This window comes from Leptinotarsa decemlineata, unplaced genomic scaffold, assembly GCF_025532065.1.
Source record: "Leptinotarsa decemlineata unplaced genomic scaffold, Ldec_3_MD MMD2_tig00002082_RagTag_RagTag, whole genome shotgun sequence".
Lineage (NCBI taxonomy): Eukaryota > Metazoa > Arthropoda > Insecta > Coleoptera > Chrysomelidae > Leptinotarsa > Leptinotarsa decemlineata.
Genome location: NW_027412573.1, coordinates 2,943,215 through 2,969,878, shown reverse-complemented (window position 1 = coordinate 2,969,878; position 26,664 = coordinate 2,943,215). Strand labels below are relative to the sequence as shown.

At 37.1% G+C, this 26,664-nt stretch overlaps 1 protein-coding gene across 1 annotated transcript in view; it reads right to left on the bottom strand.

Annotated features, from left to right (window-relative positions):
• LOC111507031 (metabotropic glutamate receptor 2) overlaps positions 1–26,664 on the bottom strand; it is a 369,065-nt gene that overhangs the window by 31,769 nt on the left and 310,632 nt on the right. The window contains 2 exon segments of the mRNA XM_074176817.1: positions 5,141–5,187; positions 5,190–5,273. Coding sequence (XP_074032918.1) covers positions 5,141–5,187; positions 5,190–5,273 — 131 coding nt within the window.

Here is a 26,664-nt window from a genome sequence, read left to right as displayed (position 1 = left end):
GGTAACAACTATCTGTTCCTTCCAGTAGCGGTTGAAAGTTTTGGTGTTTACGGCCCGGAGTCTCGGTTATTCGTTCATGAACTCGGAATAAGGAGATTAGGCCAAGCAATGAAAGATTACCGTTCTACCTCTTTTTTGCTAGGAAGACTTAGTACTGCTATTCAACATGGTAATGCTGCTTCGGTCCTTTGAACTAACATAATTTTGATGAGATCATGCAATGCCCTCATTTTAGTACGGAACTAAAATCTCTTCAGAACAAGTCGAGATATGTGTATGTCAATCAGTCTCCTATCAATGTTAATTAGCAAGTGATTGTTCCACTTTCTTCTTTTTTTAGACCAATGGACATTGGTCATTCTTGCCCCCCAGATATAAGTTGCAGTCCTTGTGGTTTTGGTTCCCTTTCAGTGGAAGAGTTTCGAGTAGCAAGAGCCGAAACCCTTCTTCACTTGGAAGGATCGATTGCAGATTGAGAAATGTTTCTGATGCAGATTCTGTGGAACCTGTTCTTCCTTACGAATCAGTAGACAGTTGTCCTTAAAATCTTGCGAAGAAAATTGGATGAGATATTTTTTCAGAAACACTTTTTACATGAATAGCATTTTACGAGTGTTATTCATGAGGAATGATTTCAAGAACGAGGTTTTAATGATTAATGAGAACGAGAATGTTTCCTACTCATTCATCAAATTCAAACAACTGTTCACGCAGCTGCAGTTTCGTAAGAATGTCACCAACCGATTTCCTAGAGTCTTTGAAGTCCACTAGATACTCGTTAAGACAACAAGAGGATTGTCCCGAAGTCTTGGAATTCTTGTTGAATACTTTTCATAAGCAGAAAAATAGCAGAATCAATACTCCTGACCGCTCTGGATTGAATGATTCCGTACAGTCTATCTCGTCTTGTGTTTTTAGATCTTTTGCTGGAAAAATCCTCACCAGTTTACTTGTAGTTCATGTGCAAGAGGTAGCAAAGACGTATGGGACATTCTAGAACCTCAACTAGCGTATCCTAATATGACTGTCCGTGCAAAGCTTGTTATTGAATCATCTGAAAATATAACTTCCAACGGGTGATGATCAACTGTATTGCCAAATATACGCCAAACTTACTGAGTATTATGAAACAACAAGTATAGCTGAGGCACCAGTCAATCTAATAGTAACACTGATGATCTTCAAACATGACATGGAAGCACCAAACTCTTAAGACAGTTCGACATAGATGAATACTTCAATCTAGCAGACCACTATCATAATCTTAACGCAAAATTGAAACGGTATTCAATTTATCTCTGATATTACTAATCATTGCCACCATAGTTGACTATTACTTTTATTCGAAATTTTTGATATGATGCTGGGGAAGGGGTTGCTAACAATGAGATGATTTTCACACAAATTCATTCTCATGAAACTAAAGTTCACGTTTCTTTGCAGTCTCATCATCAAATGACTTATTCAAACTGAAATGTAGGGTTTCCCGGCGTTTGGTTGGTTCCGGATTTTGCGTAATCAACTGAAACTAAAAGTTTCGTTGATACGTCAAGAAGAGTACGTACTTCGAACGCAGCACTGAAGATGACTGTCGCAGTTGTAGTTGAAACGTTTAGAGGTTTTAACCAAAGAAGTCCGCAGCAAAACCTTGAAAGCAACCAAAGTATGAAGTGCACTCTATATTGATGAAGAAGTAGGGAGCTAAAACGTTTTCACTCGAAAATGTATCGCAAGAAGTTTTCTTTCGATAGAATTGCACCAACAACTTCGTTAAAACTGTTCTAGTTGTTGTCAATTGCAGGTTTCTATAGCAATTCCTTTCAACTACTCACTCACTGAAAGTTGACGTACAAAAACCAACTCTGGAACGAATTACACATTTTAGAGTGTAACCACTCCGATACTACAATACTCGCAAGTTCACAATAATGCCAGAGAAACTTTCTCGAACAAAACAAGTGAACAAAGTTTGACATTTAATTTAAACCATCCCAATCTCGGCCCGACTGGGAAAATTATCTCCGCCCTAATTTTTGAGATGAGAGTCGAACTACTCCGGGGGATATAATTTCGTGAATATATTAATATTCCCGGTGCGGGGAGACCGCAAAGAGAATGGAAAGTAGGCTGTCACCTGTTATAGTCGCTGAGATGGATGGCATACTTCGCTTGATTAATTCATTTCATCTTCTAGGAGAGATCCATCATGCAGTTGGTGACTTGTCTATATAATTATGGAAGGAACTAATGAAGAAGATATGAAAACAATACAAGAGTCCGCAGAGCTTTAGCAAACAACAGTTCTCCCAAGTATTTTCCTAAGCACTAAATTCTACATATATATGAGGTTGTTTCAAAAGTTTTCTCCGTGTCAATGTCATCACAAACGGTGCGTGAGATAGCGGAAGAACTGGGTGTGGGCTCACATGCGGTTTTTGATGGTTTGAAACGTATTGAAAAGGTCAAAAATTGTCATATTTCGAGGTCTGTTCTTTGATTTTTCGTAACCAAAAAAATCCTTTTTTTGGATTGAATTGTCACGTGTGATGAAAAGTGGATAGTCTACGACAACAGGAGACATGCAGAACTGTGGTTGGACTTCGATGAGCCACCCAGACACTCCCCAAAAGTAAATTTTCACAAAAAAAACCATGATGAATCATAAATTTTTTTAAAACTCGCTTACTCTAACAGCATTTATGACCCTGTGCTTGCTCCAAACTGCTGTAGCTAGGCTACAAAAAGCCTAGAGGTCATATGTGATATTTTTCACGTAATCAATGACTACATCAGTTCGAAGATGAGAGAATCGAGCTGATTGAGATTGACAAATGTACTAGCTGTAAGCCATGACGTTATAGCCCCTGGGTTGCTTATCTTCATGAACTAAAAGCCCGTAACGTAACATAATATACCAGTCATATCGTAACGTAACCGAATGTAGAAGAAAATAACATAGTACACATAGGTAGTTCAGCCAATGGCCCGTAACGTAACAATATATATGTTTGACTCGTCGAGAGATGAAACGCTCCGTTTTCGTAAGCATTTTGACTCTTGGTCGTATCAATCATACCGTAACGTGACTGAACGAGGTAGGAAATAACGTCGCATACAAAGGTGGTGTAGCTTATAGGCGCCTATCTATATGAACCGATGGCTCGTAACGTAACTACATATATGTTTGATTCGTAGAGAGATGTAAGGATCCACTTTCGAAAGCATTTTGACTCCTTGTTGTATCAATCATACCGTAACGTAACGTAAGGAAATAACGTCGCATACATAGGTGATTCTGCTTATAGGCGCGTCCATATGTATCGTAACGTAACGTAACATATATGTGTGACAAAACACATCTATTTGATTCATTTCCAGTTTAACTAGTATCGTTTCGCCATCTGGTGAATTTTCTCGGTAACTCATCCGCTGCAGTGGAGGCCGATTCCTGTTATTTACAGTTTTCTGCCGCCCTTAATCAAGTAGCAATGGCTCTTATGCCCTCCGGGATAGGCAACCAATATTTCACTTTGATGGGTTTTTTGCATTTGCAAAGTATTTCCAGTGTCGGGTTTTTTATGAACGACTGTCGAGATTCTTTTTCGGCTCTAGAGACCTGAGTGAAAACGTTTTTGATGCGCCATATTTGCTCGATTGTTCGAAGATTTTTCTTGCTTGCTTTTTAAAGTGAACTTCATTCTAAATTACCTTACTGTGGTCCTTAAGGACAAGATTCACCGTCGAGTCCCGTGCCTATAATTATTTTAGGTGGGTAATGATTTCTATTACTATAAATGATATAACACCTGTGTGAAGTTTTTAATAATTACTTTTATCAATTTTTTCGAAACATTTGTAATTATTTGAGAACCAAGTTAACAACCAAATAAGTACTCTGTCTGCCCCTCGAACTGAAAATAGACTGTTTCGCACCCTATCCTGTGTCTCATTGGATCAGCAGCAAACCCTTTCAAAAAACCCTGAGTTTGAACCCTTACATATGTTTGACTGGTCGAGAAATGTTACGATCCACTTTCGAAAGCATTTTGACTTCTTGCTGCATCAATCATACCGTAACGTAACTGAACGAGGTAGGAAATAACGTTGCATTCAAAGGTGGTACAGCTTATAGGCGCTTAACCATATGAACCAATGACTCGTAACGTAACTATATATATCTTTGATTCGTTGAGAGATGATACAATCCACTTTCGAAAGCATTTTGACTCCTTGTTGTATCAATCATACCGTAACGTAACTGAACGAGGTAGGAAATAACGTAGCATACATAGGTGGTTCAGCTTATAGGCGCGTATCCATATGTGTCAATGGCCCGTAACGTAACAATATATATGTTTGACTCGTCCAGAGATAATACTGTCCGCATTGGGAAGCATTTTTGACTTTTGGTCGTATCAATCATATCGTAAAGTAACTGAACGAGGTAGAAAATTGATAAATTGATGGATATAGCCGATACTACGTGGTAGGAGATCATAATGAAAAGAGAAATGAAAATTTCTATGTTTTTTACCACTTTTTATTGTAAGTAACGTTACATAGAAACATAGAAATTTTCATTTCTCTTTTCAGTAGAAAATGATGTCGCATACATAGCCAATGGTGGTTCATCCAATCGTCCGTAACGTAACAATATATATGTTTGACTAGTCGAGAGATGATATGGTCCGCTTCCAAAAACATTTCGACTTTTGGTTGTATCAATCATGCCGTAACGTAACTGAACGAGGTACGAAGGAAAGCTGCATGTAACGATGGTTCAGCTCATAGGCGTGTATTCATTCATTTCAGACAATTGCCAGTAAAGTAACACCGAACATGTTTGTCTCGTTGCGAAAAAAACATAGTTTAATGCGAGACCAACGGCTAAAAACTGACAAATGTTGGTTTGACCCGTGAAGTTAGACGTGTCAAAGTGGTATTTCGTCTCCACTAGCCGTAACCGAACATGTTACGTTACAAGTCATTTGTCATTAGATTTTGATTACAACTTGGTTTGTGAAATGAAGAATAGTTCGTGTATAGTAGAAGAGTTTTCGTTGAAGTGAAAAATTTCCATTACTTTGTTTTTGATTGATGCGTTAGATGACAGAAAAATGTAACATGAAAAATCACATACCTGATACTGAGTGCAGTTAAAGCAGTGCCAGCAACAACTTTCCCCTCGACATACTTTTTCGCTTGGCCTAAGTGACAGGGGAAGCTGCACACTGATTCTGGTAGAGTTGGATGACCAGCCTTGAACTGAATAGCTGGAACAAATCAAAGACAATCGTCATTACACGAAGTAACATGTTACAAGGGGGCATAAAAGAAAATCATTGCTACGATTTGCTGACCGCAGATGCTACATTTCTATTTTTACGATTTCAAGCCGTTACTTCGAAGCAGTGTTGCCAACAAGGCGAAAAATATGTAAAATCTGCCCGTTTTCAGTTTTTCGCACAGTTTTTTCTGGTTTTTGTGGAGATACTGCTCATTTTTTATAGCCCGTAGCTTTGACGAACGGTACATATATATTGTAAAAATGTAAAGGATACGTAAAATACAACAAGTATATGTAGAATTAGTATATATACCTAGATCAGTAGGGCACAACTCAAAAATCGCGATTATTGACCTTATTAAGTGATGCGACCCCATGGTTGCCAACTGTGGCAAAATAATGACATTTGAAAATTTTATATTCGCTAATGAATGAATAACCTCTCTGAGTTCCTTCTGCATTTTCATTTTTGGGACATTATTGGAACAGACCATCTTATATTTCTTCATAGCTGATTCTTCATTCTGGAGACCCAATTTCATATAGGACGACTGGAAATCTCTTTCCTGCCATATTCTGGAAAGCTGTTTCTTATTTACCAAAAATATAAATGCTGAAAGAACTCAGAAAGATAAGTTATTTATTTATTAGCAAATGTCAAATTGTCAAATGTCATTATTTCACCGCAGTTGGCAACCATGGGGTCGCATCACTTAATAAGGTCAATTGAGATGAACGTGGTTATAGTGTTGAAATAAGTCGTAGTTTCTTCCAAAAAACGTCATATTTACAATTCACGTATTTACCGTGAGATGGCGACGTGACACTTTTGTTTTGTACAGGTAAGCGCGGCATCCATTCCGCTATAGTGTCACCACAAAGCACGTATAAATAGAGAAAACTATTGAATTGGCCCTAGCAGAACTTGGTTGTAGTTCTGTCAACGGATCCGGTATTGCGTTGTAGTCAAATATCTGTTTCTGTGGGTAAAACAGAGTACTTACTATCCGATATCCAACGGTCAAACGTCAAATCATTATTCGTGCTTTGTGTATTCATCCTGTCATTATAGATCCTGTCATATAGATGACGTGCAGGTCAATATCAGTTAACTTTTGTATTTCAATTCATTCATTTCGTTATTCGTGTGTTTGATTTTGGAAACGAAGTCAGGTAGTGTTCGCCCTCGAAGTGTTGTGTGCCAAACTGTAATTATTTGCAGAGTAAACGTCATCGGTTTCCTCAACCAGAACTTGAGCCTGAACTTTTTGAATTGTGGATGGAAAAAGTTAACAATCCGATACTGAACAATAAAATGAAAGAGCAGATTCATAAAAGTCATTTCGTGTCTCACGTTCATTTTAAAAATGAGTTCAAAGTAGTTAGCCACAAAAGCCTTTCAATAGTTGCATATCCCACATTGTTTTCAGCAGATAAATGGCATTTTCCAAATTTGAGTTTTAATTCCGTTGATAGCTGGTTTATTTGAGAATTGTGATGTTCTGAAATTGTTATGCTCTTGTCATTATCGAAATTTTGTCTGTGTATGCATTCTAACATCGACTGTTTTTAGTGTAATTTCAATTCTGACTTTGAAATACATTTGTATTACACTCTTTTTCAATTTTTATTTCCTCATCATTGTTCATTATTGAACCTACTTTTGAATATCATAAACTTCAGTTCAGCTCAGTTCGAATACGAACTTGCAAATAGAACTGATACATTTTAGCTTATATGGGAGTTTTGAGTCATATTTATTTTCACCTTTATAATTTTTAGTCCAGAGAAAATTGAGCAATGGCCAAGTATTTCCTTCTCAGGTTTTGCTTGAGAATTCAATATTTTATTAGTATATTGAGTACTTATTCTATAATATTATGTTGAAAAATAAGCTATCTTCAAGCGAGACACGAAAGAAAATACATGATCCAATGGTCTCTGAATGAGCCCAATAATAGCCGTAGTATTTTAAATTTGCCGCGTTTGGATATCTTCTTGTGTCCAGCAGAAGAGGCGCAGACTCATCCAATGACGCCAGTATCAGTGTTCTATAGTCCTATCCTGGCCACAGGACATTTCATTCTATATATAGGTGTTCTGAGTGTCAATTGTGAGGTTATAACAGCCCACACGTAGAGTTTGCTTCTGAAAAGAGCACAGTTCGAATTGTGACAGTATTTGTGTGAATTATTAGTTGAATCTAACTATTGTAATGAGTAAAATACTTCCCTTTTTTGTGTTGTGACGGTTTTATCGAAATTTCCAATGATAAAAGTAATTTTGTGTGGTGCCAAACAGTGTTACACTGAAAATTGAAAACTGGCTCAACAGAATGCTACTTTTTGCACGAAGGTCACGGAAATAGTGGAACTGATGAAATAGGTTCTTGTGTCCTTGATTTTATGTGAATAATATAGTACAATGCAAGATAATACATGCAAGACATTTTTATTGTAACCAATGTTTACCAAATATTTCAGTTTTGACGAAAATTATTATATTACAATCCAGATTTAATTCATAAATTCATTTCTGTGCTCATCTCATCGCGAATGTAATTATCTTACTGCAGATGGCTTAGAAAAACTATTGAATCACAGTTATTTGCCTTTTCCGAGCATGATTTACGATTTTAAATCGGATTGTGCGGACTTTTGACATGAATTTCTCGCTAAACAACTCCATTAAATTGGCAACACTGCTGGAGTGTCTCTCACGAACTCGTTTCACCAGATAAACTCAGAGGAAGGAAGAAACATTGTTTGTTTTACGGCCGACAATAAAAAACCCATCTACCGAGATATGACTAAGTTCAATTGTAGCTTTCGATAAAAAGGAGGATTATAGGAGTCGATGCCGGCAGCAAAAACCATCAAGTTGAAAGGATTCGGACCAATTCGGCAAAAAACATAACATCATAAAGACGATCATTAAACTGGTGCTTTAGACGAGATGAAATATCCCGTATTGACGATGGAAATAAATCTGTGAACGGGGGTGTTATGGTAGTTTTTGTAAAGGAAAATCTACCGAAAATGCACCCGTGGGTTGGGCTACCTATCGGGCGCGTCCCCAGGTGGTGGATAGGGGAACGGCCAAGGGACTGGAGACCCCTGTCCAGGAAGCTAATATGACCTTACGGACGGGGTCGCCAGACTCCTGGTATGTGGCAGAAATAAGTAGGGTGAGGGGAACTAAAACTACCCAAAAGCCTTTGAAAAACATGCCACCGTAGACCAGACTACGTGTCGACATTTGAATGGCCGCAGGGTGATAGGCTGTCACGAATCAGTCTACCTCTGGTAATGCGGGGCTCTGCCAGAGGGGAACACACATGAATGAAATGAACACAAAAACAGAAACAACAGAAACAAAAACCAATCCCGAGGCTGGACAGAAGTGCTCCCCTCAATCTTAAGGCGGTGGTTGGGGATGAATAGAAATGTCCACCCCAATCAACCGCTTGAAATGAGGCTGGACATAGCAGATCACCTCGTGATGGCCGAGGCCAAAAGGAGAAAGAGAGCGAAAGAAGCAGGAGTTGCAGCAAATATAAGTGTACCCTCCTCTTCCCCCACTCCATCTCCACCACTCCACCACAAAAAGGGCACTTCCTGCGGCGGGCGCCAAGAGCTCCGCCTTGAATAACGGCAAGGAACCGATTACCCCCGCAGGAAAGCTCCCTCACTTGTGCACCTCTACGGAAGGAACCACAAGAAGGTTGAAGAAGCCGCGCAACGACAGTAATGTCGCTGCACCTTCTAAAACTTTCGCGGATATCACCGTGAGACACCTCGAGGTTGCCAAAGAGAGTGTGTGTTCGGCGAGTCTTGGCCTACACCTGCCAATATAAAGGAGATGTCTTCTAGTGACCTATTCACCTTCCTGGAAAGGACAGGATGGACGATGACCTAGGAGGACAACTCCTCGGGAGGATGTACAATGGGTCACATGTGGTCTAAGTGCTGTGTCGACACCCACCCTCCGTACTCACATACGATCAGCAGTGAGAAGTTGTTGGAACAGATGCCAATTTTGCAAAAATAAAAGGGCATAACCAGAACTACCAGAGATGGCACCGTTACCGAATTCTCGTCTAACCTCATTTGTTCGACCTCTCACCATAGTCGGAATGGACTATTTTGGGCCTATGAATGTTTCTGTTGGCCGAAGACATGGAAAAAGATACGGAGTACTGTTTACATGCATGAGCACCCGTGCAGTTCATCTTGGAATGGCATACTCTTTGAGTGCAGATTCGGCAATAATGGCAATCAGGAGACTAATTGGTCGTAGAGGGTGTCTCAAAAAGGTATTTTCCGATAATGGCACGAGCCTGAGGGGAGCAGCAAATGAACTTAAGAGAGCTTTAAAAGATTTGGACCAGAAAAAGTTGATTTCGAACTTAACCACTGACAACATTGAATTCAATTTCATACCCCCTTGTGCTCCACATATGGAAGGGAGTTGGGAGAAAACTTCTTTGAATGTTATTCTCAAATGAAAATTTCCATGAGACGAAGTTCTGCAGACCTGATTAATAGAAGCCGAATCCATTGTCAACAGCCGTCCACTGGTTCACGTGTCACTTGACCAAGCTGACAGTGAAGCCCTGACACCAAATCACTTTTTAATTGGAACATCAAGTGTGACTCAGATCCCAGGTGAGTTCGAAGAAACTGATTTATTCACTAGAAAACAGTGGGGAATATCTCAACTTCTCTCGGATCATTTTTGGAGACGACGGATAAAGGAATATCTACATGTTATTTTTTTTAATTTTATTTGACTACGTTATGTAGTCAAATAAAATCAGACTGAAATATATATAAATAAAATACAAATTACCTAAACGCACATACAGTCGTGCAGTATTGCCAAAGGCAATATTTGAAATAGATAAAAATTCTTCATATATATAATTTCAATAAGTGGGTCCTGCATATCAATGTCCAGTGTTCTATATGTCCATGTGAGAAGAGGCAAATTCTTCCAGAGAGTAGAAACAATTTTTAAGAAAGTAACATTTTTGTTTTTTTTTTGAAATTCTGTAGTGGGAGCTGCCTTATTCTCTCCGGTATTTTATTGTAAAGCACTAGGGGAGGGGAGTTGGTTTTTGATTTTGTAAGTCGAAAAGACTGTGTTTTCATGAGATTAGATGAACGAGTGTTGTAGGTATGGGATTCTGACATTAGTGTAAAATTATTTTTGTGTTTGTAAATATCAATCATAGAATAGTATATGAACAAACACGGTACTGGCATTATTCCATATTTAACAAACAAGGGTTTGCAGTGATAATTAAAATTTGCTCCAGATATTATTCTGACACTTTTTTTTTGCAGTGTGAAAATTTGGTTGGCGGTGGATGCGTTTCCCCAGAGGATCACACCATATGTTAGGTGGGAGTGCACCAGTTGAGTTTATCATCTATAATTATACGCAGTAATTTCGCGTGGTTTCCATTTGCCACTTGGTTGTTTGTCAAAATCGTGAGATGTTGGGTTTTCTTTCTATTCAGTTTGAGGTTGTTGGAATTGTATCACGTTTCGGCTTTGCTTTCTGCCTCTTCCATAGCAGTATTTAGGCTCAAAGTATCCTTAGCAAAGTTAACCAAAGTAGCGTCGTCTGCAAACATAATTATAGTTTTTGGAAAAAGGTAGAAGAACAGGTCGTTTATGTATATAATGAACAGTAATGGGCCTAAAATTGAACCCTGTGGTACTCCATGCTTCACTGTTCTAAATTCTGATAGCTCATCATCCATATTAACGCACTGTTCTCTGCCAGCTAAATACGATCTCAGCAGCTGGAGTGGTGGACCTCTAATGCCGTGGTATTCAAGTTTTTTCACTAGACTATTGTGTGAGACACAGTCGAAGGCCTTACTAAGATCGCACATTGTAATTCTCGCATGTTTACCAAGCTCAAGGCCCTGTACAATGTTCTGTACAATCCTACGGATAGCATCAATTGTTGAACAACTCCTCCTGAATTCTAACTGATTTTCGTGTAGGAGAGAATATTTCTCGAAATATTTAACTAACCTTTGTTTCAAAATTATCTCTGTGATTTTGGAAAACACTGGAACTAACGAAATAGGTCTGTAGTTATCAGGTAATTTTTCGTTGACTTTTTTTAGTATAGGAATAATTTTTGAGATTTTCAGTGCATCAGGAAACACTCCTTCACTGAAACATGCATTTATAAAAATTGTCATAGGGACGATTAAAAATTCTATTGACTCTTTAATTATCTATTTATTAACCAAGAGAACTAAGTAGTTTTCTTCGTCCCTAAGAAAAGTCAAGGTTGGTGATGTGGTTATTATAGTTGACAACCAGTTTTCGAGAAACACATGGCCTTTAAGGTATTGTCACTGAGGTTCATAAAGGAAAAGATGGTCTTCCTGGTGATGAACAGGAGTTCTTCACCAGGAAGAAGTGTTTTTACGAATTATTATTTATTAGTTGAAGAACAGGAGCTCTCCACCAGGAGGGAGTATTCCTATGGATTATTCATCTAAAATGTTTGTTTTATTTGTTTTGCTCATGTACTGATTATTTATTAGAGATTATTTGAATAGTTGGCAAAAATAAACAGAATTTGAATACTTGTCAAACATAAAAACCACGTTTTGTCATTCAAAGTATTTTCATTAAAAAACCTATTAAAACCAAAGGCAATTTCAAAACCAAAACATACCGGAGTCAGAAACAGTATCTAAAGAAAAGAGACAAATCTCCAACCTTTCTTTGATGTTCTTCCATCATGCACACCATAAGAAACATTTGCTTTTAAATGAGATTGAATAATTTCTCGAATCCAACCTTGAATGATATTCCATTTATAAAAAAACCTATGTTGGGACAGTGCTCTATCACAAATATAGAAGGAACAATGGACACTTTCTTCAACATTGAAATAATCTTTCTAGCTAATCAACATGATTCTTTCAGGTATTTTAACGAGGAAAAATATTGCAACAATAACAAAATACTGTGTTGGAATTGGAGAGAGAAAAGTCCTTTTCAATTTCCTATGGCGTCTCAATAACCGAAATGTGAAAGTTCATCAACTATTCATTCATCCCGGCACAGGGTATTCATATTGGGATCTATTCATCCCTCCACTTTACGATGAATACGTAACCAAAAAGTCGTCGCCAGTGAATAGGTGTTTTATTCATTCTGAAAATTCACGTCATAAATTACCTCTCATCGATCGCTCTTAGACTAATTGGATGAAAAGTAAATAATTGGGGTGAATGGAAAACGATTCGACCAACTTTCTGACACATGAAGGACAACCATTATTCATTCCGCTGGAACTCGTTTCAATAGATAATTCAATGTTGATTTATGGATTTTTTGTGGGATACTGCATACTCCAAATACGATAGAAAACTTCACGAAGAGATTCAAGATCCATTAGTGAAGTGTATTTATGAAAACTGTCGAATAGCTGACATATATTTTGAATAATTCGAAATCAGAGATTTTGTTTTCTTGCCTCATTCGAAGTCAACAATTGTTTTTAAGGGCCATCAGTGAGGGGTTCTGGAAAGTTTGAAGAGGGAGTCTATAAGGGGGTGTGGAGTGGACCCACCTCATCCCACATTTTGCTGGCAACATCTCTCCAGGCTAACGATTATACTAGTCTAGTGAGTACCATTTCAATTTCTCTGTCGTTATTTACTTCAATAAATCCTGCAATTATTTTTGTACCTCTGTTCCATCATTCTCGAACCCATTCTATGAATCTTTCGCAAGCTGAAATTCATAAAGCGGGTCGACAAAACCGTAGGGTCACAACAATATAAAAAATCTCACAAAATCCACTTCTACAACTATGGAAACAAGGAAGTTTTATGAGAAATAGTTTCCCAATCTTCGCTGCACCTTTACTGCACATTGTTCAGAAAGCTCCTTTATCACATTTGTCTTGAACTAAAGTAACTACTAGTGTATAGTTTAGACAAAGAGCATTTCTCAGTTAATGGTTTCATAACAATGTGAACAATCCCAATCTGACAATAACCTCTTTCTATCTACGCCACTACTGATTTTTTTTTACCATGAAGGTCCTTTGAACTGTCAATTCATCTCTTCTGAATAACTGATTCATCGGATATATCTGCTAATGCATCCCTAAAATCAAAGAAAATACAAAAGCCTCTCAAGAACATTTTATGAAATTCGTGAAGTAAATGGCAAAAGAGTGGTTAGTCCCAAGATCTTCGCTAAATACTGAATTATTTGACATAATTTGTATCTAGGTGGCCTTATTCGGTATCAATGTTCTTTATGTTTGCTCCGAGAATCAAAGTTTTTGAAGTAGTAATTGTTTTTTTGCAGCATTATTGCATTTCCTTCTATTTTTGTCTTCTACGGCGTCCCAGACTCAGGGTTATTTCAGAAGTATCTTATAGAGTCTAGCTACAGGCTAGACTGAGAAATAATTGATTTTGTAGTGGAGCTCAAGGCTTCACCAACCTAGTACTGGAGTTGGAGGTGCTCCAAAATACTCAATATTCTTTATAACATTTTCTGCAGTATATTTTGAGAGCCTACAAAAAGTAAATCCATTATTTGTAGCCATCGTTTTGATGTTGCTAATATGAACTAAAACTGGCAATATGAGTAAAGATTCTCTATAAAATTGTTTGCATCGTTATAGGCTCTCTCAAGCAGATGGTGCAACTTATATTTTTATCTAGCTATGAAATCATCATCCCGATCTTCGTGAATGATAAATACAGAAAAATAAAGGTTGAACGGAGCAATCTGTAGGCCAGTAAATCAATGTTCTTGAGAGTTTGGGAGAATCCTAGCTTTTACTCGTAGGACAGTTCAATTATTATCTAGAAAGTCGCTCGGGATACAAATATCCTAAAAAGATCTGCTTTTCAATTTCCTAAAAATTATCAGGATTGAGACGAACCGTATTATTCCAAAAATAATTTTCCCTTCAAGAAAAAATAAACCAAGGATCAACAAAGTGGATCCGAAAGAAACTTCTGGCGAAGACTATTAATATTTGAAATAACCAGAATTACATTCAATTCTATCTGAACCTCGAGCAGCCTCTTGAGAATTGTGAGTTTTTCCCAAACTTTACCCTGGCAAACGGAGGATTACGTAGTAATCCCGTCTGAAGCGAAACAAAATACCGTACAGAGAAAGTGATATTTGAAAATAGGCCATTTACTACTCCAAACATGTGCTTGCCCAATCCACATAATCAAAAATTCATTACCCCAATTCAGACCCGGATCTTCAACTTTTTCTAGGCAGGGCAAAAACTGAAAAATGTCGCCCCCCATTTATATTTATTTTTACCTTTGTTATCTTTATAATTTCAGCTATCAGATGTCAACCAATTTGGACATAGGCGTTCCGAAAATAATGCATCCATCGCTGTTCTGTATGTAATAAGCCTATTCATTTATAGATTGACATGAACTTCTGAGATATACAGGCCTATTTAAATTCGTTTCAGTTCATGGGGATCTCGTAAACGATAAGAGATACAGTGTCGATTAATTGCGGCAAAGTTACGTATTTCAGAGACCCATTCAATGATGTAAAAAAATCGTTGAAAAATGATGTAAAAAAATTGTGTTTTTATTCAACTCAGTCAATCAATTTTCAGGGCTGTAATTTAAAAGGGAATAATTCACACGATTATAATCAAATATTACTGAAACATCCCGAAATATAAAATAAAATTTAATTTCTCAGTATGAAGTGAACGTCGACGATACAAAAACTACAATGAAAAATACAGGTCCGTATTTAAAAATTCAAAGATGCGGGTCGCCCAAGTCAGATGACATCCTGTATAAAAGATTCATGGACATATTCTGATATCCCACATCGAGTGTCAATAGCAAAATGTGAACAGTATTTCAATATGTCTGCGAATAAAGAAGATATAGACAAAAAAATTATTTAGGATTTTTTGGTTTTTCCTGTGTATCTCCAGAACCAAGAAAGCTATATTCGATTTTTTCACATCATTGAATGGGTCTCTAAAATATGCAACTTTGCCACAATTTAACCGACACTGGATCTCTTATCGTTCACGAGATCAACATGTACAGAAACGAATTTGAAAAGCACTGTATATCTCATACATATCATTGGCTTTACAAACGAACCAAACTCGTTGAGATTTTGATCCAATAACTCGAACATAGTTCGATGTGGTTGTCGTCTTTCGGGATACAAGTTTAAATACATTTCCGACGTCCGAACACTGTTTCTATCGTATTTGTAATAAATATGTATCATAGCTCTTTTTTCTTCATTCGTGAAATCCGTTTTTCGTCAAAAAATTAATGACTTGTACAATAACGCAATGTCATTGAGTGTTATAAATTGAAAGTCAAATTCAGAAACATCAAAGTCACAGCCTATCATAATAGGCTGCTCCAATTTATCGAGAATGAATGATAACTTATGATACATCATTGAAAAGGTAAAATCTGGTTCTATTCAAAACAGAAAGAATCCAATATAGCTCATGAGAAAAAATAAAGTTGATGATGATGGCCGGAAGACGAAATGTCAAGTAGCAAATCTGAAAACACCATTATGTAGCAGGAAAATAGTGGCAATGTAAAAGTGTAATTTATTTTCGAATCTTTCGAAAAATAAAGCCAAAAATAAATAAAATAAATATACTCAGATTTTCAGAACTTTCTCAACGGCATATTGTTAGTCAGGTAAATGCGCAACTTCGCCCCAGTTTAATCATCTTCGTATCTCTCCGAGATCCCAATGGTGAGGATCAAATTTGAAACACCCTGTATACTTACTTTCGAATTAGTTTCAACATATTTTTTCATAATGTCCCACCTAGTGGTAGAGCCAACAAAAATGCTATATAGTTTTTGAATCAATCCAAATACGTTAATAGCTTCCTGGTATGATGAGGCAGAATGAAAACAAGATTTTAAAATGAACACAGAATAAACAAGATTCTGCAATCCTAGCTTGTACTCCTTTATAGATGCCGGCCATATTGGACCCATCATCATAAGGTTGGCCACAATATTGTCCAATATCTAAATCATCACAAATTCTATTCTATTCTATTCGTATTTCTAGTTGATCATTGAGGGTTTTGAGACTGGGGTTTTCATACAATTCATTTATTTCCAGTGCTTCCAACAAATTCATCTCCCTTTCTTTATTGCACGTGTGGAGAAGTGATGAGTTGTCCATTCTTCTGCAAAGTGTTAATTTGGCGGACCTCTGTACTTGCCGGTCGGGGCATAGGTCCCGGCTTGCTCCCCCCTAGATCCGGGCCTGCCCCAATCCTGAAAGCATCACCCGATCCTCCTGAAATTTTATGGAAACACGTGTCGGTTAACGTTGCGTTGGCTTTTGTTTCCATTTAATCATCCCAAGGGTATGATCCCTGGACTCTTTGATTAAAGCTACATGTATGTGTTTATAAAACGAACCGAATGGATTCTACGTCAACATTTTTTTGTTATTGCAGTTTCCTACACTCTTTGGTGTGAAATTGTTTTTCATAAAAGACGTTATTGATTTTTCTAATATAACTGATGAGTGAAATCCGTAGAGAAAGACAAAAATAATTCCACAATTACACTCTCATTTTTGATAATGTGAAATTGCCAAATCCAAATCTGCCTTCACATACAAGGTTTTTCCTAACAACTGTACGAAACTACAGAGGGTGATTCGTTAAGTCATTTGACAAAAAAAAGGAATTTATTTACAACAGGAGTACCCAGTTACAGGAAATGCTATTATTACAGAGTATATATGAATTAAATATTGAAAATAATGGAATATAGAAATGTATAAAAGTAAATGCTAAAACAAAGTATATATAAAATATTCGTATACGTAGAATTTCGGAAGAGGAATGAAAATTTGAGTTACAAATCATGCAATGTAGCAGTACTAACACAAATGTTATTTATTGTATTATTGAAAGTGATTGTGGATACATGATACCAATGCGCATATCGCAATGTTAACAGGTTTTATTGAAGCTCCTGCACATAAAATTCAATGGTGAACGTAGCATAACATTTGTGCGTGATGCTTCGCAATAGAATTTCAGATTGTCTCAACCTTCACTTCTTGGTACTAAGAAAATGATCTCGAGTAAAAGAACTGTACTGTCAATATTGTTGTTTAGTAATTTATGCAGGAATTTTATACCAAGGATAACTCTCCTATTTTCCAAAGATGTCATATCAAATCATGACAACAAAATGTTATGATCGATGCCTCTCGTCGGGTATTGACCATCAACTTTTATACATAAGTATTTTAGTAACTTTCTCTGCACGCTCTTAATTGATGTTTTTTGGTAGTCGTAAACTGGATTCCTTAACACAGAGCCATACTCCAACTTGAATCTAGTATATGCAAAATATAGCAACTTTAAGGTGGCAATTTTGCCATTTCTGTAAACGAATCCAAGCATCCTATTTAGTTTCAGGTCGTCTGCAAATAGTAGGCTAGGAATATTTAAAGAGGTTGCCAAATCATTAATAAAAGAGGTCCAAGATTCGAACCTTGTGGTACCCAAGATGTAACTACTTAGCCGACTTGAACGATTCATATTTGACAAATTGTTTTCTGTTAACTAGATATGATTGAATTAGAGTAAGCAGTTGGTTAGAGAGTCCCAATTTTGTCAAATTGCTGAGAAGAACATAATGGTCTATTTGATCGATGGCTTTTTGAATGTCTAAATAAACGAAATAAACATGAAAAAAGTTCCTATTAACATATATCCGGAGTTGTTTCGTTTCTGAGATATACTGCGTTGAAGTTTGAAAAATGAATGAATTTAGTGCTTCATCTCATATTGTTATCTAGATTTAGTGCTGGAGGGGCAATGTGGCAACTTTCTCATTCCGAAACATCGATGTCCGCCATTGAGGATGACAGTGTCCCACGTAAGTGAAATTGTACCGCATTCATTAACTATATTGTGTAGCAATCCTGATTCAATTCCAAAACGGATGTTTAGAGTACAAACTGAATAGAGAAAAGTGTTCTTATATAATTCAGCCTCCATATAAAAGTATTTGTTTCGAAAGTCTTTTGCTTTCGCGTAATTCAATGTTTATATGAGAGTAGTTGTTTCGGAAGGGCTTTCTTCCAGTTTGTGTCGGGAAGCTGCATAGAAGACCTAAATCTTTCTTTCTCAAAAACATTCTCTCCAAAAAATAAACCCCTTTAGATTTATACATATATTCAGTTTCGTGTAATGACTGTTTCTGAAGATTCCTGTCAAGAATTATTAGCAGAATAGTTAGTTTTTTTTTGCGGTTGAATGGAAGAGATTAAATCCTGCTTTGCGTTTGGTTGAAATTTTTTGAGAACCAACAATGGAAGACTTACCATCATTATTATCATTATTATTATTATTTTTCCAAAGGGTAAGCTAGTCAGCCTTGTCCCCGGAGCTCCAACACACTCGGAAATGCTCACCAGCATTCCCAACCAATGACCACTTCCCACACCTTGGGTTTGATAATCGTCTGATAGCAAATCCTAGTTGAATGCCTTTTGACCTTGCCTTTGACCCTTAGTCCGAGGAGGTCAGCTGTGGGGGCCTCTTCCTTTATCTCTTTTTAATTTCTATGGCCGTTGCCTCTCATCCGGGCGCATTTGGCCAGGCCCCTCCTGTCCATAGAGAACAGGAGCTTCGTCCGGGGGCGCAGGTGTCTTTCTAGAGGCAATGCTGCCACCCTGAGTTTTTTTCAGTCACTTCTTTTATCAACAAAACACTTAATTTTTTACTGGTTGCCTCTTTTTCGAAAGGCCTTCGAAAAAAACAACACAAATACACATGTTCATATATTTTATAGATCTGACGACTCGTCGAAACCGTCGAAATCCGGCCTGGTTACTGGCGAAGAGGACCGCCACTCTTCTCATCTCTCTTCTCACCTACTTATATTCTCTCTCATTATGTGGGCCGGAACTGAATTTTAATCTCGGTTGAAATGATTTTCATTCACTATTCTCTTCTCGATAGATTAACAAGAAGTCTCTTATTTGTTTTTGTTCTCTTAACTTCATCTTACTTTACGAGAATGGTATTTTTCTCAGTCCAAGAGAAAATGAAACTCTAAGGTTTCAAATATAAAGTATAATAAGTAGAAAAACGACTCCATGGACAAAATAATGAAAAAATGACTTGTACAATCTTATATAAAAGGAAAATGTTGAGTTCTATGAAATAAAAGAAAATAGAACACAGGAAATGCCGCCAATTTTACCATGCTATTTACTATTAATTTAACTTGATGAATAACTACAAATGCATCAACTCGGTACAAAATACTTTCAGTTTCACTTTCAATATAGGGAGAGTGGTGTAAAACTTTAGATTTTCGTCTTTTTTTTGTAATTTTAATATGGCTCTAGCTGAACAGTCATCACTAGGAACCAAACAATATATAACCTCTTTGCAAATAGGAAGTGGACCCAGACAAAATTATATGTGAACTCTCTCTCAATATCAACTGGTTAGTAAAAAAAACTTCATACAACACTCACATAACGCCTCTTTGGGTGGTTCATGGTCAACCATAGGTTCCGTTGACCCGGGGTGTCTTCAACACCAACACGTTTATTTCAAACTCCAGTGTACCCATTACCAGTTTATGATTTCACTACCGATTTTCTTTAAATTTCGCACCACGCGCTTACAAACAAGACAACTCCCCTATTTAGGCCACCTAATCTCGATACCCCGAATCTCGTCTCGACGGGCTCCAGTGACCGACTTTCTCTTGTGTCTCCCTTTGGACTCCACTCTGACCACGACATTGACTAGCCATCTTTGAGGGCGGTCGTTATCAGCATAACCGTCCTCTTTCGCGATCGTAGAGAAAGTCCTTTCCATCATTTTGAAATATTTCCGAAATTTCTTCTGCCACCTGAGAAAGTTTTGTACAATTTCATCGTACAATTTCTTGAAATTTGCTACTTCCATACGATATAGAACGTAACCTAAACCTAAATCCCTTGTTACGTTCTCATAATGTTATAGTCACGATATGAGCAAAGTTGCCGAACACAAAAAACGCTTCAAAGGAACGAAATTGTGATAATATTGCTTCAACAATTCACCGAACAAACGTGAACCCCGAAGTATTTATTTTCTCGCCATTTCTGCTGAGGAGAGTGAAGTGGCGTTGCCATCGTGTTTTTCTTCCCACTTCGTTTTCGTTAATGGTCTCTAATCCGTGGGAGTGTATGCCGCTTCCCAGTATTTCATTCTTAATTTTCATCTTGACGTTAGGAATTTGTTTTCCTGGTGGGTTTCACTTTAGATCGGTTGTCGGAAATCATAATAGGAGATGAAAGTTTTGAGGAAGCGTTTGATATACAGGGCTATAAAAATTCGATGCTGTGTATTGAGATTTCTTGAACGGCAATAGATAGAGTGGTTTGAATTTTTCCTATGTTTGGGTATTATCGACTGATTCAACAAATAAACACTAGCTTTTTTGGCTTCATAGGTATACGAAAAGAGCCGAAAAAATGGGTAATCCTTCAAACCTTCTCCTATCTGGAATTTTCGAAGACAACTTCGAAAAAACTATACAACAGCACTTGTGCAATTTTTGGACCCTTTGGTGTAGTAATAAATATTACTGGAGCTTTTTTCCCAACACCAAACTGTTATTTTCAACACCTCGGCATCCGCAACCCGCAAGGGTTTATTGTGGCTCACACTTATTCACACTCGACCAAATGAACCCAGCTTCTTAACGAAACCGATTAGTTTGTATGATGGGTGGTCTTTCAGGTCACCATCTGAAAACCTGAATTGGTCCCCAGCGGGGCAGGCACATAGTATGTGCTCTGCTTTTTCATCATTTTCCAAACAGAGGCGACAGACACTGTCTTCCGACAGTCAGAGTGTCTGCATATGATTATTCAAATGACAGTGACATATAAGAAGGCCTAATCCGATGCCAATGACAGGTTCAGATCCTATGAAGCTGTTTGCAGCACTCTTTTTTGCAAGGGAGTCAGTAGCCTCATTGCCTTCCAGGCCAGGATGTCCAGGAATCCAGATCAGAAACAATCTGTTGAGTCCTCCTATCGAGTCATTTTTTGGCAATTTGCTACCAATTTAGACTTTGCTCAAACTATAAGGTATTGGTCCACCGTCGTTATTCATCTAGGCATCTAGATGCCTGTTTCAATGGTTTTCTTGCTGATTTTTCTAGTCTTCCATATTTTAGGTGTGCAAGTGTTCCTTACATCTTATTTCAACAGATCATTTTGTTTGTCCGTACTATTTTGCATCGCAGCCCTCACACTTAATTTCGTAAATTCCAGACTTTTCCGAAACTTCGACTTCGTCCTTGGATTTCATAAAAGGCTCTGTAGTGATACCAATTTGGACTTTGCTCAAACTATAAGGTATTGGTCCACCATCGTTATTCATAATATTATTATGTTTACTCATTTACACACTCTCGTAGGCATCTAGATGCCTGTTGGAATGGTTTACCTGCTGATTTTTCTAGTCTTCCATATTTTAGGTGTGCTGAGTGTTCCTTACATCTTATTTCAATAGATCTTTTTGTTTGTCCGTACTATTTTGCATCGCAGCCCTCACACTTAATTTCGTAAATTCCAGACTTTTCCTAAACCTCGACTTCGTCCTTGGATTTCTTAAAAGGCTCTGTAGTTTATGATTTGTTTTGAATACCACCTTCATACCTAGTTCCTTCGAAATATTTCCCAAGTTCTTTATGTATTGGTAGTATGGAATTGAGATACATTTACCTTGTTGTTTCCAGAAGTCAACTGTAACGTTACGTTATCCAAAAGTGTGTTTCCTATAGCAGGTGAACACACAACTAGCAGCAGAGACTCTCTTCGGGTGGGTTAGACTGGAATCTATTCACTATTGGTGGACATTGCATTGCCGTTGTTGAGATCTTACACTGTTTACTTTTTTAGGGCGCTACCACCAGTAATGAATAGCACACACCCCAAAAGGTACTTTGGGGTGTGGTGCTTCGCGTGGTCAGGATAAATGCCCCAGTTTTGAAAGGTGTTTCCATGATCATGAAATGCTCCAGCTTGAAGTATGATTCCGGGATTAGGAAATGATCCTAGCTTGAATGTAATTCCAGAATCAGGATATGCTTGAAAGGGTGTTTCAAGAAATGCCCCAGCAAATAGGGAACTGTGAATTCCATAAGCGAAAAAAAACTGTACCACCTCTGCACACCTCCATTCGACTCGAGCTCTGTGTCCCATTATCATAAATTCAATAGTTATACTCAATACAACATGATCATAGATGTACATAAAAAAGCTTACAAAAATCTGAATATTATATCTACAGAAGCTCTGGGATCACTGAAAGCATGTGAAAATAACCACAAATATGCAAGAAGCGTTAAAATTTAGCTTAAATAATCTCAATGAAATCAAACCACATCAAATAAGCAAGGGATTTGGTAAGGTAAAATAAAAGAAACTTGTCTATCTCAAATACACAATTTGTTCAACAATAAAACTAAAACTAACCTTGTTTAGTTTCTGGAAGGAATTCTATATACTGGCGATTAAAATGAAATATGGATCATCATTCAAACTAACCTTTATTAGTCCCATTTAGGAATGTGAGGAATCGAATCGAGAAAATATTCAGATATTTATTCATCAAAATGGCGTTTCAGTGCACAAACATAGGAATTATACCTCTAATTCTATGCACTTGGAGTTCTCCAGCAATGAAAAGGCTGAAGCCAGGTGCTCACCAGTTTTATTAATTCACTCTACACCAAAAAAAATATTTACGGTCAAAAACAAATATCGACTTCCATTTTTAACGCAGAAATTCTGACAGAAGTCACAGAACTCCGATCAATAGCCGTTTATTGACGAGTATCGACATAGTTGTTTATTTGCGTTAAGGTAGGCATTTGTTTGCGTCTCGCAGTTACGTTACCGAAATATTTGTAGATATTCATAACTCGAATTTTTAATGATTCAGATGACATGTAGATAACAATTCATTTGTAACACAAGATTTCGTTCATTCTTAACTTAAACATTTTCTTCCTTCAGGTTAAGAATTGATGAAATGTCGACTCTTAGAAACGATGAAAACCGAGATTAAATATATCTCAGTTCCATACCAACAATACTAATTTCATTAAGATTATTTATTAGACAAGTTAACAACAACAGGCATCTAGATGCCTACGAGTGTGTAGAAATGAATGAACATAATGATATCATGAATAACGATTGTGGAACACCTAATAGTATACTATATAGCTTACTTGTGATGCACTGTTTGGAACCTTTGGTGTGATCACTTGGTGATCGAACTAGAATAGAACTAGAAACCAATAATTTGATGAACATTTTAGTCCTCACAACAACAATTAATAACACAAACAAACACGATTTGTCATTTCACCATTAACCAACCTAGACAGACACAGCTATAGCCAACTATTGTAATCACCCACAGCAACATAAATCAGTAGGTCACCACAGTATGGTTCACAGACTCATTAACATACCAATGTCCACACAAGATTTCAATAAGGAATTGGAATTGATAAAACAAATTGCAGTGAATAACAACTTCAACCCGAATGTAATCCATCACGTCCTTGATAAAAAAGTTTCAAACAGGTTATTATCTGAGTATATCTTCATATAAAATGTAACATTGGCACCTTCAAGGCATTCACATGTATTGGAAAATCATCAGTTAAAAAAAAAGACTACTGGCTAAACAAAATATCAGCATAGCATACCGGGTGTCAACGAATCTATTAGACAAGTCATAACTTCTAGACTATTAGGTGTATCAAAACGAGATTTGGTACAGATAAATGGTATGTGGAGAGGAGAGTTTTCACATATTTTTCACTTTCCGGTCACTTCCGGTTTCAGCGGAAATGGCTCCGGTTTTGAATTTTTAAATAGAACACCCTGTATATTGTAACATTTTTGGATTTCTGAGACAATTCTGGATCAGAAACTGTCATTTCCGGAAGTTTTTCAGCCTACTTGATTTTTTCAGAGTCACTTTTAAAATTGCATCTAGGTGGCCATGATCGGACGTAAACTAATCTATGGACCTCAGGTGATATCAGAAAATTGCAATAGCGGAGTTTTAGTGACTAGTGTGTTGAATATGAATGAGACAAGTTTACAAAATAACATTTTCGTGTCTAACTATTATTTTTCAAATGGCAACCATTTTTTGACAAGCACTTTCCGAAAAAAGGATTTTTTGACAAATCTAACGATACTAATTTATTTGCGATTGGATTACAAATAAGAACATAAATTAAATATTACTGAGGAAAATACTCGATACAAATTCATTTACTTTTGTCAAGGGTGCCATGGATAGGAATGATGCATAATATTTTGCGGTTATTTCCATCAAGTCCACTTTGGAGAACAAAACGCTCACCTAGGTTATGACAGTGACATAAGCTTTATGAGCAGAAAGTAGAAGTTTCTTTTGATTTTCGTTAATTTTAGTTTAATTTTTCGTCGAAATAATGTATACTCAAAGTGAAAAAGTGGATATGTTGTTATTGTTTGGAGAATGCCACAGAAATTCAAGGAAAGCTGCTGAGTTGTATGCTCAGAGATATCCCAATCGGCAACACCCATCTCATCAGTATTTTCCCTATGTTGAGAGTCGTTTTAGGCAAGAGGGAAATCGAGACGCAGAACAGAGGTTTGTCATAAATGAGAAGACTGAGATTAACGTTCTTGCTATGGTAGAAGTTGACAAAACGGTTTCTTTAAGAGAAATTAGTAGAGAAATGCAGATAAGTCACGAATCAGCAAGAAAAATACTGAAAAAGCACGGATATCGAGCATTTAAATATCAGTTACATCAACATTTGTATGCTGACGACGGCAATAGAAGAGTAGTATTTTGTGATTGGTTGCTTCAAAATCATAGAGTTAACCCAAATTTTATCAACTTCATTCTATTTTCCGACGAATCACGGTTTACAAATAATGGCATGTTTAATAAGCAGAATTGTCGGTACTGGGCCCAACAAAATCAACATGCAATGAGAGAGGGCAATTTTCAAGAAAGGTTTGGCGTCAATGTCTGGGCTGGTATCGTTGGAAACAGAATAATTGGTCCAATATTGTTTCAAGGTCAGTTAACAGGGGTTAGATACTTGGGTTTTCTTCAAAATGAAATCGAAGATCATCTTAATGATATGCCTTTAGAAGTTTTACGGCAAATTTACTTCCAGCAAGATGGAGCACCACCCCATAATAGCAGAGACGTACTTGATTTTTTAATAGAGCATTTTAATAATAGAGTTATTGCAACCAACGGTCCAGTACGGTGGCCTGCCCGCTCACCGGATCTGACTGTGTTAGATTTCTTCATTTGGGGATATGTAAAAGAAAGGGTCTACTATGCAACAGCCCCAGCCACTCTCGAAATCTTAGAAGAAAGGATTCAACAGGCATTTAGAAGTATATCGCCTCAAATGTTACAAAACGTGTTGAGAGAAACAATTGAACGAGCTGAAATGTGTCTTGAACAAGGAGGGATGCACTTTGAAAATTTACTATAGTGGAATTTTCAAGAACTTAGGATATTGCAAAAAATCTAAGTGCATCGCTGAAATGATTAGTTAAATTTGTTAAATTTGTTGATCCAATCGCAAATAAATTAGTAACGTTAGATTCGTCAAAAAATCCTTTTTTCGGAAATTGCTTGTCAAAAAATGGTCGCCATTTGAAAAATAATAGTTAGACACGAAAATGTTATTTTGTAAACTTGTCTCATTCATATTCAACACACTAGTCACTAAAACTCCGCTATTGCAATTTTCTGATATCACCTGAGGTCCATAGATTAGTTTACGTCCGATCATGGCCACCTAGATGCAATTTTAAAAGTGACTCTGAAAAAATCAAGTAGGCTGAAAAATTTCCGAAAATGTCAGTTTCTGATCCAGAATTGTCTCAGAAATCCAAAAATGTTACAATATACAGGGTGTTCCATTTAAAAATTCAGAACCGGAGCCATTTCCGCTGAAACCGGAAGTGACCGGAAAGTGAAAAATATGTGAAAACATTCCTCTCCACATACCATTCAACTATACCAAATCTCATTTCAATTCTCCTAATAGTCTAGAAATTATGACTTGTCTAATAGATTCGTTGACACCCGGTATAAGACTTCGGGTGGACATATAAAGAACAAGTCACACACAGACAAGGATAATAAAACTAAAAAGCGGATCAGGATAAAACGTGTATGTAGAGAATCTCTGAACATAAAAAAAAGTTTTGAGCTGGAGAAGATCAATTCCACTCAGC